Source organism: Culex quinquefasciatus, chromosome 3, assembly GCF_015732765.1.
Source record: "Culex quinquefasciatus strain JHB chromosome 3, VPISU_Cqui_1.0_pri_paternal, whole genome shotgun sequence".
Taxonomy (NCBI): Eukaryota; Metazoa; Arthropoda; class Insecta; order Diptera; family Culicidae; genus Culex; species Culex quinquefasciatus.
Window position 1 is genome coordinate 119,639,993 of NC_051863.1, and position 13,062 is coordinate 119,653,054.

Consider the following 13,062-nt stretch of genomic DNA (forward strand, 5'->3'; position numbering starts at 1 on the left):
GACGTTTGATTGATTTTTTTTTTCGTTGTTGTGTTTTTTGGCTTACATTTTGGTAAAAGCCATTCAGCCTTGGTTAGAACTGCTTTAAAAATGTATGGTTTTCGTCTTTTCGAAAAGAATTTGAAAAAAAAATTTTTCATTCTTGAAGTTATCTTGTCTAAAACTAAAAAGATTTAATTATGTGTATTGCTACGCGCTGTCATTTACAGTTTGACGTCGTCGGTTTGACATTTTGTATTAGTACGCCTTAGCGTTTCAGTTCAGTAATCGGTATCCGAAAATGAGTTAATAATTTCTTCAAAATTAAACGCCGATTCAAAAACGGTCTATACAATGTGTTTTAAGTGTTATGTGATTAAGTGTAACTTTAGGAAGACAAATGCTGTGAATTGTGCGTGATACAGAGGAAAACGCCGACTTTTTGATATTATAAGTTGTTTTTCTGTTGACAGCAGAAACAGTAAAAGTGAAAACTGATATTTAAAATGAATTACGCAATGTTGGTGTTCTAAGTGTACGATTCGATTGAATAAATAAAATCAATTGAAAAAATCGCCCAATGTGTTTTATTTCAAAATTTTCTCCCTACCAGATCTATACCAATCAATCAAAATCAGCATGCGCTACGGCATTGGCAATACGCGATTTTATCTTGATAAAAGCCAAGTTAAAACCTTTTTAAATTCTATAGTTCTTGAGTATTCTCAAAAAAGAGCTTCTCTCGCCCTGACACTCTTGAGAAGTTTTTAACAAGAGCATTACAAGGTTCAAAACATTTAAAGCAGTTTTATTTGAGTAAATAGAGTTTTGATTTCTTTCGCCATGTTTGCAGAGCTGAAAATCGGCTGAAAAAGCAGCCATGTTGAATTTATGAAGAGGAAGCCAAATAAAATATTTTTCTGTTTCAAAATCGATGTAATTTTGGGAAAAATATCAAGGGGATAATTTTTTACGAAGTATTACGAAAAATTAATCAGTGAAATTTCCGTGGCATAGGACTTACGGGGTATATCATTGATGAAATCTTAATAATTTTCTCTAGAATATAATGATATCATATTTATAATTTGTGTATCCGTAACTCTGAAAATCATACAATTATTAAGATTAATTGACAAAACCGAATGGCTTTCAAAATAATATATATTTAGTGCTTTTGGTTCTAAATTTGGTTAATTTGACATGATGCAAGACTGAAAGGTGTCAAATCATGTTTTATTTTGCTTTTAAAGAATTCTGAAAGTTAGACTGAATGCTTCTTGGTTTTGAATAAGTTTTAATGAGATTTGAGAGAGTTTTTGCGAACCAACATAAAACTTTGAGATAGGACCAAAACGTTTTAAACTGGTATTGAATAATAATCTTGATAACCTCCTTAACGGGTCCACTTTGCACTTAACGCAGGTTTAACTCTTATTTAATGCGGCTTTCAGGAGTTAAATGTTTTATTTCCAATTTTGTTTGAATGATCTTGAATACCTCTTCAATAGTGTTAGAAAACTTAATTTGTTACTTGGGCTAAAACCTAAAATGTTACAAGGGATACAACTGAGCCGAATACATCAAATCGTTCAGCAAATTAATTTTTACGCGCCATTTTTTATGGACAGATGTAATAATTATCCGAAAAATATTTTCCAAAACTCTAATAATGGCATGTTTTAGTTATTCAAATAATTTGTCCAAAAAAGATCTCTTGATCTGAATAGTTGCCCGATGATTTAAAAAAAACAACGAGAACTCTTGTAATTTGGGTAAAATTAACAAATCTGAGAAAGTGAAATTTATTCAAAGCATTCCACAGATATCCAACCAACAACAACTGGGATCTACATTTCTTTCCCAGAAAATTTCTTCGAATGGAATTCTGGTTTAAAAACAATAAAATAAGATTACAATACTAGCAAATCGTTTTGTCGTGCTATCTTGTTGCACGTCGCATTTTGACGTTTCTATAATAACGCGTTTGAATGTTTGACCGTAAATAAACAAAAAGCAAGAGCACGCAAAGAAAACAAAGGTTGCTGGAGTCCCGAGTTACAATTACAAATGTTTACGTTAGTCGAGCTCGGCCTTGTGTCAAACGCGTTCTGACCTGAAATCCCTTTGGTCATTTGTCACATTTACATCATTTTTCAGGCTGTGTCAAGATAGCACGACAAGATGCTATTTTGACACACCCTGTGACAATTGATGTAAGTGTGAAAACTGGCCAAAGGGATTTCAGGTCAGAACACGTTTGACACAAGGTCGAACTCGACTACCGCAAATATTTGTAATTATATCTCAACTCAATTTGGCCTAAAATACACGTGTGACAAGTTTGTACGACAACGACGAAATGGTAAACTTCTCCAGCACAACATTGAATAAACATTGCAAACACACTGAGACTCCTCGGCCCGAAACGAAAAGAGTCGAGCAAGAGAGTTTGCAAATCGGAAAACCACGTGTAAAATGGACTTTGAACTTTGGTTGTGGTTTTCCGGGCTACACCCCCTTAATTTTGAAATTGTCTGACTAATAATTTGGTGCACGCAAAGTTCGGTAGGGGGTTGTTGTTCTGTTTCAGTCTTTGGGTTGAAAGTTTCTCACCAACACCAACAGTGGGGTAAATTTGACACACAGCATACGGGCTGGGGTAGGGTTGCATATGGTTGCACTGCAATGTAGGGTCATTTGTAAATTACATTTTATGGTTGACAGCACCAACGTCCGAACTGTAATTTATTTATTTCCACATCGGCAGGGATTGCACGAGATTGGTATTTTGTGACATTGTTGCAAAAATTATTCAAATATACATTGTAGTACCGGTCTATCTAGTGATGCAGTTTGGCCAGAGCAGTTCATGGGAAAACAAAGGTTTGTGAATTTTGAATTAGATCCAATCAAGTCCCAATCGACGTACGTGATTTAATTTTAGATTGATGAGCTTGATTTAAATTTTGAATATTTTTGCTTTAAGCACTTTTTATTTTTGATTACGTAATCATTCGAATTCCCGGACGCTTCGAAACCCGGACACCTCATCTTGTGTTATCAATTATTTGTATATAAGTTCGCATTATGAATGTCAAAACTGTGTTATTTGATGAATTCTTACATAAACTTTCTTTCAATGTATGTTTGAACGCTGTAGTTTGTGCCAAAACAATTGAATAAAATGAATAATAAGTTTACTAAAACTGTGAAACATTTCGCTGAAATATTTCATAGGCGTTCGAAGCACCGGCAAAGCAGAAATTTATGGTTCTGATTTCCTTAAATTCTACCAATTTTTTTATACAAAATATCGATTGTTTTGATGTCAACAGCTTGTTTGAGATCTAAAGAATGTCATTCACTTAAATTTCAGCCCAAATTTGAGTGATTCATAAGCAAAAACGAGTGTCCGGAATTCGAATCAAAAGTGTCCGGAATTCGAATCAGCTTTTAGCAGTGTCCAGGATTCGAAGCACAACAAGTCATTTAAATTTTGAAATTCTGATGAAAAATTGTTAGAAAAGACATATTTTGCATGTGTTATCTTAAAACTGACTGTTTATACTACATCTTTATGATATTTCTACATTTCCAACTTATTACATGATCTTTTGCCAGCTATAACAAAAATAATATGCTACTAAGTGTCCGGATTCCGAATCTTGACGTTAGTAATTGTTGCAAGTTGCAATAACGCGAGTTGATTAAATACGACGAGTGCTGGAAAAAACAAAGCTTAACTTTACAGCACTCAAATGGATGGTAAAAAGTACTGAAAAGTACTGAGGAAATTTGTTTGAACATGAATTGTTCAACTAGAGTGAGCTCTGTCATGGTCCTCAAAAATTAGCAAATATTTTCACTAGCTCCTATATTTTCCTGCATCAAGAAATTTGAAAGAATTCAATTAGTTGTGCATTTCATATCCCCTCAGGAGATCCAATCTAACACAACACTGGTGGGGAAGGGGGAAAACCACATCAGCTTTGGTGACAATTCAACTAGAAGGATTAGTCCAATCTAGTTTTCTAAGCATCGAGCTCTGTCTAAAGAGTACAGAAGGTTCAGCTTTGCTCGTACGATGAAAACAAGTTTAATGCTCGAGTGCACTAGTGTCGAATTGAGTTGGTCAAGCAAATCAGAGATTTTAGAAAAGATTACATTGATATGAAACGTAATGAAAGCGTGTCTGTAAACTTTGTAAACATGATGAGACAAAAAAGGTACAAAAATTATAAAGAAAATGACAACAAAGAGTACAATAAACAGAAAGAATGGTTGACATCCTGCGATAGAGACAGAGATAGAGAGGAATAGGCACGCTTTCAAAGAGCATATAATTGATTGTATCAAAAAGTTTTCTCCGGGCGTAAAATCAAGTAAAAATAGACTAAAAGTCCCTACAAAAGACTTTCTACGGTGGTGATGGTAACGTTAGTGGATTGGTTGTGGAGGTAGAAGAAAACGAACGACACAGACAACAAACCGTACACACAAATTGATGAGATTAATGACAAAGATAAATAGATAGACAGAGATAGACAGAGAGAAAGTCTTGGAGATAAGTTGAGAGGAAAATAGCGAAACATGAGTGGCGATGGAGACTTATACCTATGAGAAATATACGAACAAACGAATGAGTTTTCGATTTCGATTCGATTATGGTAAGGTATTATAGCCAAGCAAAGCATTTCAATAGAGATGGTTTTTAATAAAGATATCTGATACTTTGATGATTTTCGAATGTTTGCTCGCTCCTCTAAACATTTTTAAGTCAGCGTTTAATTTTGCTTTGTTTCTGTCTTTTATGGCTCTGTGGCTTCTATGGTAGCGACACACGTGGCTAGCGAATGACTCGGCTAGGAGTAGAAGTAGTTGCACTTATTTTATAGAGAGTGTTTACTTTTTGTATTGAACTGTACCTGACGTGTAATAAACTGGTTCAAATATTTCATTGATATGAGTTAAATCTAAGCTTAAGCAAACCTTAATTAACGTAAAAAAAACGTCGTTTGATAGCATGATTCACTTGAGCTTAAATTTAAAACCCACGAAAAGTCAAATTTGTTAAGCCAGCCTAACCTAGAGCATTGAATGTGTAGAATTCTTTCAGTGAAAAGATTCAGAAAGGGGCAAGGATTTGCCGGACAAAGTAGTTTGAAAGGAAAAGGGCTTCTACTTGGATGTTTCGAATGAATTTTGGAGGGGTTCTACTTCAAGAGCAAATGAGCTGGGAAAGAACTGGAGTCGTGCCCCCCGAAAAACAGACACACGCACACACATTTGGGTTTAAAAAGTAGAATTATGCAAACGATCCGAAGAGATTTGGAGATTTTTAACGTTGACTTTTGGTTAGTAGAAAAGGCTTCACCGTTAGCTAGAGCTTGACGGTTAGAATGGACAGTCCTTGGAAGGGACTGGTATGCGGAGAGGACAAAAAGAGATTTTCGGAGTTGATTTTTTCTTGTTTGCTTGTCGAAATGTGGCAGAAAGTAGCCCACGAGGAATGGGATGCTTTTGTTTGTTACGAACCGACCTTTTTCAAATAATGTTGATACTCAATATGTGTTGAAAAATAATGCTTTGTTTCAATAAATTCGCATAAAACAATGTATTGTTCATTAGTTTTTACCACTTGATTAATATAGCTGATTATAAAACAAACTATGATAAATGTACTAAACACTCAAAATAGCACACACAAAAATGGTAACACATGTTAACTTGATCAACTCTCGTCACAATAACACAAACAAAACTACACAATAATTGTATTTAAAAAAACGAACACTTGTACAAACTAACTACAAACTGCTACATTATACCTTTAACATGATTTTATGATGTTATATGACACTGGTAACTTCCACGTTCCATTGCATGATATGATGATTTTTTTTTATTCTCTTTCTGATTTCAATTCACATTTTCATTTTTCTTTTATTCCTTTAATTTCCTCAAAAAATGTTGATTACATTTAACATTTAAACTTAATCATTGCTTGAACAAAAAATATTTTCTGAAAAATATAATTGTACATGTGTATAGTTTAAACTATACTATACTTTCAAATACAGTAGGAACTTCTAAATGTTCCTTATTATTATTTATTTTGATCAAACCTTGAAGTATTATTTTCAAAAAAAAACAATTTTACTGCAAAGGTTCGATATTTATATCGGAGATAAGCGATGCTAAGTCATTAAATGTAACGTCTTAAAATGATTTTATTGCAGAAAATCATCCTAGATTTTAAAAGTTCAAAGAAACACATTTTTAATATTGCATGTTTTATGGGTTTTAAACGATGTCAATTATTGTAAAGATAATCTCTGTATTACAATTTGTTATACAACATTTACTACAAAGTGTACACACTATCCGAAGCCTCGATTATCCGATTCTTACTTTTAATATCAAATTCAAGTTTTGCGACCCCGTTTTAGTAAAATTTAAATCTTTGATTTCCTATTAAATAAAAATGCATTGTTTTTATATTTTACACTCACCGAATAGTTTGGGGTCATATTTAAACTAGACAGTCAAAAATAAGACATAGTATTTTTTGTGATTCGATTATTCGAAGTGAAATTTCTTCTTCAACTTCTTCAAATCTTGGTTTAAAATAAATTTTCACAAAATTCTTGTTTTTCTTTGATATTTAAGTGTCAATTCCTCTTACTTTCCTTTTACCAAAAAAAGCAGGTTTTTATGTCAACATTCTAGTGGCTTTTCCTGTCCAAGGAAAATTGATCAAATAAACAAACAATGAATCAATCATTCAATGAATTAAAATTTAAATAAAGTTAAAGTCAATTCCAAATTCCGCGTTGTATAAGACCCATATTGCAAACTATAGAAATTCAAAGTATTTTACATTGAAAATTAAAAAAAATACAAAAAAACTAGAGTATTTAGAAACCATGTTCAAGTAATGATACTTCAAAACATGCTGAAACACAAATATTTTTCAAAGTTTATGTCCCTTGACCATCAGAAAAAATAAATAAAATGTCCAACCTTGGTTTTCATTATTCCAATTAAATGAGTGTTATTTAAAACATAATACACCAGTATAATTTTATTTCATCATAAGTTTTCGGAAAATCTAAGTATTTCAGAAAAAAATATGTTACGCAATTTTTGCAGAGGCATTTTAATCATATTTAAAATAAGTCATTCCATGTCAACTGGGAACACTTTTGGACTCAACCTTCACCGATTTGGACCAAACTTGGAGGAAACGTTCATCTATCAATAGTTAACAGAAATCCAAAGTTTGGTCCTGATTGAAACATCTCTATTTTTGGCACCGTCCTCTTTTTTATGTTAATACAAATATAAGGAATTTGTCAAAACTGAATTTTAATACTTAAAACGTTAAAATATAATATAAGGAGGCATTGAAGGGTTAAAATTTTATTTCTATCGAATTTCTTGAGCATTTTTTTATAAATGCAATCTGTAAAAAGTCTTTTGCTCAAATAGTTGCAAAGTTATGATTAAAAGAAAGAAAAGATTTTAAAAAAATCATCAAAAATAGTGGGAAGTTCCAATCAGAACCAAACTTTGGATTTCTTTAAACTATCGATAGATCCCTCCAAGTTTGGTCCAAATCGGTGAAGGTCGAGTCCAAAAGTGTACCCATTTGACCTGGCATGACCCAAATGTATTTTATAATGAGTTTTAACATGCTGAATACGATTATCGATGTTAAAATATGTTTATTTAGGTATTTGTTTTATTATATTATGTGAAAACATTTTTTTTTGCTTTTTCTGTCCAGATTTAATATCAATTCAATTTTTAATTTTAACACGGTTCAATTTGTTTTAAATTTGTTACAGTTCATTTCAAAAAAAAACTGATATCACTTAAAATTTAGGTCAGCTGTCAATTGTGTATTACACAGGCTGAAATAGATTCAAATTATTGATTGATGGATTTGAAATAAAATTTAAATCATTTTATCTGTGCTTAAACAATAATATGAATGTTTCTATAACTTTTCAAGAAATCTAAAAAAAATATTTAAAAATACAATGCAAGTGTATGATTTTTAAAATAACTGTTTTTATTTCGACTATAACATTGATCAAACAGTGTTGTGAACTTGTTTTCAGCGTAGGGGAGAGTGGGGAGACTTGATCCCCGGGGACACTTGATCCCAAGCCTGTATCTCGTCAGCATGTGGGTAAAAAAATTTGTTTTGTTCTAGAAAGTTGTGCGAAATTGAGTAAAAATCATCGTAGAAAACAAAGAAAAAAATTAAAAAATGTTTGGGTTGAGTAACACACATTTTTCTAAAAAGTGCTGCAAAAAACTTCCAAGAGATCTTTTTTCTTTGTTTTTAAAAGTGTAAAAAACACTCAAAAATTATTCAAAAAAATATATTTTATACGTGAATTGTTTGATAAACATATCAACTCCAAAACCTTTACGCATTTGACGTTAAATTTATCGTCGTACTATTTTTACAATCAATTATTTAAAAAAAAGTGCGTTTAGGGAGACTTGATCCCTGCATTTTTAAAGTCACTGGAGTCAGCCTCAAGATTAAATAATTGGGCTGGGTTTTCGTACATAGTTTCCTTTAGTATAGTTGTACATAACTTACTGCAATTTGAACCATTTTTCAAAAGTTTTGTAAACAAAAATTACCAGCTTTTGTAAACATGCCCAATTTTTGTCTAAAAAGTAAATTTTAAGTTTTTAAATATTTTGCATGCTAAACTTGTTATATTTTGAACACAAACATACATGTGTAGTGTGAAATTGCTGTAACTTATAGAAAATTAAAAGTTTGGATGAATAATAAACATTTTGCTTCAGATTTCTTCAAAATGTTGAAAGGGGGATCAAATTACCCCCAACATTTGAAAATGCCGGTGTAAAATATTTTTTAAAACGCTTGGCATGATTCGATGAGTTATTCTGATGAAATACCCTTATCAGCAAAACATAGTTGAATGTTTAAGCTTTCAATTCATGCAAAAAGTTCATAGTTTTGTGAGAAATTGACAGAGTTATGTGCGATACAAAAAGGGGATCAAGTCTCCCCACCCTCCCCTATAGTTAAAAAGTGTAAATTTGAAAGGTGTCATATTACCTCAATTTAAACTGATAAAGTGGCAAAGCATTATTAAAGTAGTGGTGAAATTACAGATTTTGACAGGTAAAATTACAATTTTTTTCTGACGTGAATGTTGTACCCATTCTGAGATGTAATAATAATATGATTTTTTTATTGGGTAATTTTAAAATATATAGATATCACAACTACAAGTATCAAATCGTTTCTTTGAATTTGACCTGTACGCAATCCTTTCCTCGTGAGCTACCTCTCAAATTTTGATTAGTGACTCAATAATAAAAACTAACACACACGGAAAAATGTCAATTCCTGAAATCGTGAATTGTGTTCATGAATTTGAGAATCACTAAGTAATATATTCACGGCTATAGTGCAAATGCACCATTCTCATGAATAAATTCTTCCGTGGAAGCACAGACAAATTTCCAGGTACCGTCATCAGGTTTGACATTGGGTCTGTGGGGTGAGATTGGGCCTTACAAAAATGCTGAAATTTGTATGACTCAATGCCACCCCTGATGACGGTATTTAGGAATAGTTTCGAATTTTGTGGGATGACTGTGATACTTTTCAAAAGTATTTAAAAATGCACCAAGTTTTCACTTAATTTTGACTATGTTTCAGATGTAATCTGGGTTTTCTTTTGCAAATGAGAGTGCATTTTTCAACGATTGAACACACAGTTAAAAAAAGTTGTATTTAGGAAGGTTGAAAATTATTAGAGTTGGTTGAATATTACCTCTTTTTTGAGTAATTTTATTTAAAAAAAACTGTGTAAACAAGTTAAATTCAACAGAAAATGATAAAAAAAATCATCAGTTCCTTACGTAAAATTACACATTTTTGACACAAAATCGGTCACCATTTCCAAATGTAATAATATCATCACTTTTTTCCGTGCAGTTGTAAACGAAAATCAGACACGTGTTATGAACTTTGAACTTTGATTCTGCTTCCAAAAAAGCATCAGTCTATTTTCTACCGTCACATGTGTGATCATTAATGCATCTCACGACTGAACTAGCTTGTTTGGGTATGCGTTTGTGTGTATGTTTTGTCTGCCTGTGTGTGTGCAAATCCTTTCTCCCAGCTCTCGCTCTTCGTCAGCAAAAGGACGATTAAACCCTACAACTTTTTACGATTTGTCTCTGACTCTACGGTTCTTCTAAGTGCCAGGGTTATGTGTGATTTTGTGTTTTTTGTTTGTTCGTGCAATTTCGAGCTTTCGAGTGAATGTTTTAGTGCTTTTTTTTCCTCCACGCGGAACGTGGTTCGCGTCTCGTGCCATAATGCCACTCTAGAGCTTCGTGCGTTTTTGGTTTGGTGCGGAGAGCAGTTGAAGGAAGTCGAAGTCGCGCGCTAGGTTGCAGTTGTGGTCCTATCATATGTACACACTTCTTCATTGTGATGGGAGTTTCGGGTTTCGAGCATTTTTTTGTTTGTTTGGATTTCATTCGGTTTCTTTTTTGACATTCGGTTTGATTTTGATTTTTAGCTTGTAGTGAACGTGGAACGTGGTTTTTTGATTTTTTTTGGAGAAGAACAAATACAACACGTCAATACCAACAGTATTTTGCTTGGCTATCATATTTACCGAGCGCTTTACCTGCCGTACCCATGTTGAGGATACTGATCTCGCCAAAGTACGAGCCGGCCTTGAGTGATGCCATCACCGTTTTGCCGTTGTCCGCGACCACCTGCAGCCGCCCTCGATTCACTATGTACATCTCTTTGCCGACTTCACCTACGAGAAGAAGAAAAATAGAGCAGAAAGCATAGATTTTGAATATTTGTTGGTAAAATTGATCAGAAAAAATCAAAAGAAGTTTATACAAGTAATAGAATGAAGAAGTAAATAAAATTTCACTTTTCCAGAGAATAAACTTTTTATAGATCCGCCTAACAGAACGTCGTTGAAAACCGTTTGTAGCATCTCGACTGCACGTCACGTATGCTGCTGGTTCCTTCCAAGAACGGACGTCATCATGTTCGTGCCAAAAAGCTAATTATGTTAGGATTTCTGCAATCAAAAGCCTTCGAACGGGAGGCTAAAAAAACCCTCGGAACTTACCTTTCCGACAGATGAAGTCGCCCGGGGAGAACAGCACCGGCCTTAGCTTTAACACCAACTCGCACAGAAAGCCCGCTTCGGTATTTTGAAAAATTTCTACTCGCTTAAGTGTATCTAAATGAACATTTATAGCTATTTCAGCCTGTGGGTGGGAAGAAAAGGAGAAGAAAAGAATAGAAAGCATTGATTAGGGCGTGTATTGATTGCACAATTGGTTGAGGTTTGCAGGGTTTTGTTGGATAGTTCCGCGTTGACTGCAGGGGATAGTTACGTAACAAAATTCTTCAATACTTGAAAAACAAACATTCTAAGTCAACGATTAACCCTCAGAAATCACAGCAGCTTGTTAAGCAAACCATTTTTTTCAATCAATCTCAACACACACTTCAAAGTTACCAACCAACTCTTTCTTTCTGTCGTGTCAAACGGTGCAAATTGCCTAGTCATTCAGGAATCGTTCCCCAGCCCCTTAATCGGTTTCATCAGAAGTCGTTCATGTGAAGCCCCGTCACGAGAGCAAAACACAAAAGAACAAAAGCCCATTCATTAGACGCGCGCCGCCCACCCCTCCCTTTCCACCTGCTGCCCGGCCAATTCACTTCTTCGACGAATCGAGCCCATGAATTGCGCTAAATCTTGTTCTGGGTTTTCGCCTAAACGGTTTCGATAATCCATACCCCTTTGCTGTTTTGTGATTTTTGTTTTTGTTTTTCCGTACTTGTAACACCCACGCCTCATACACTCATGCTGAAGGATCGAGTAATTGAGTTTGCTCAATCAGGGATGCCGAACTGAGCTGAGCAAAAAGTGGGCGATGACGATGGGGACGAAGGATTGGTGTGTTGCTTCGACCGACGTAATCAACACCTTCTGCTAAAGTTCTGAGCAAGTGCCTTCGCAATCGCATCAGCATCAAGGATTTGATACACATGCAGGCAGTGTTGGTATTATCGCGCTCTCGCGAGAAAAATTTCTCTCTCTCGAGTTCTCACCGCGAGTCTCGAGATGCCGAGAGAAACTCACCGATTGCCCGTACTCTCCTCCGCTCGCGAACGGGAAAGCTCGCGAGCCAGAATTGCCCATTCACGAGAAGTTGAACGTGTTAGAAGTTGAACGGTGGGTCTCGTGGCGCAGGGGTAGCGGCTTCGGCTGCCGATCCCGATGATGCTATGAGACGCGGGTTCGATTCCCGCCTTATCCACTGAGCTTCTATCGGATGGTGAAGTAAAACGTCGGTCCCGGTTTCTCCTGTCTCGTCAGAGGCGCTGGAGCAGAAATCCCACGTTAGAGGAAGGCCATGCCCCGGGGGGCGTAGTGCCAATAGTTTCGTTTTTTTTTCGTGTTAGAAACAAAAAAAACAACACATTGAATTAAAGATACACTTCTATAACATTGCCTGGTTCGTATTCATAAGCCTGATAAACATATTGCTAGCTTGGGACGAACGGCTAGCACGAGGCGCTCGCGGCGAGAGCGAGAACGCGAACGAAAATGTGAGTGCGAGTACGACAAGTTCTTACCCTCGCTCGCGAGCGAGAAATGCTTTCCTTTTTCTCGCTCGAATTCCAACACTGCATGCAGGTACTTGAAGTCACCGCCAGAAGCGCTGTCAATATTGTTTACGAGTGGTTTTTTTTAAAAGTCGTATAAAATACATAAGGCGTCATCCATAAAGTATGTCACGCTAAAATCGGCCAAATGAATTCCTACTGTTTGTCATTTTCACACCATTCGCTCCCGAACACTCTCTTCTACTCTCCTTCTCTCTCTGATCGGCTCAGTCTCCGAACGGCTCAGGCAGGCCGACCGGCTCCGATCACTCTGAACTGAAAACATTTTTTCTGCGAGTTGTTTGTGGCTTTCTCAGTCAATAAAACAAATCAAACGATTTTGTTGTTTGAAATTGCCCGAC

General features: G+C 35.0%; 1 protein-coding gene across 1 annotated transcript in view; it reads right to left on the reverse strand.

Moving 5' to 3' along the window:
* Nucleotides 1–13,062, reverse strand: part of LOC6038593 (potassium/sodium hyperpolarization-activated cyclic nucleotide-gated channel 1) — a 128,460-nt gene that overhangs the window by 17,581 nt on the left and 97,817 nt on the right. Inside the window, exons 3-4 of the mRNA XM_038262326.1 lie at nucleotides 11,151–11,292; nucleotides 10,674–10,823 (exon numbers count right to left, since the gene is read on the reverse strand). Of these exons, the coding sequence (XP_038118254.1) occupies nucleotides 10,674–10,823; nucleotides 11,151–11,292 (292 nt within the window). The remainder of the gene's footprint in view (nucleotides 1–10,673; nucleotides 10,824–11,150; nucleotides 11,293–13,062) is intronic.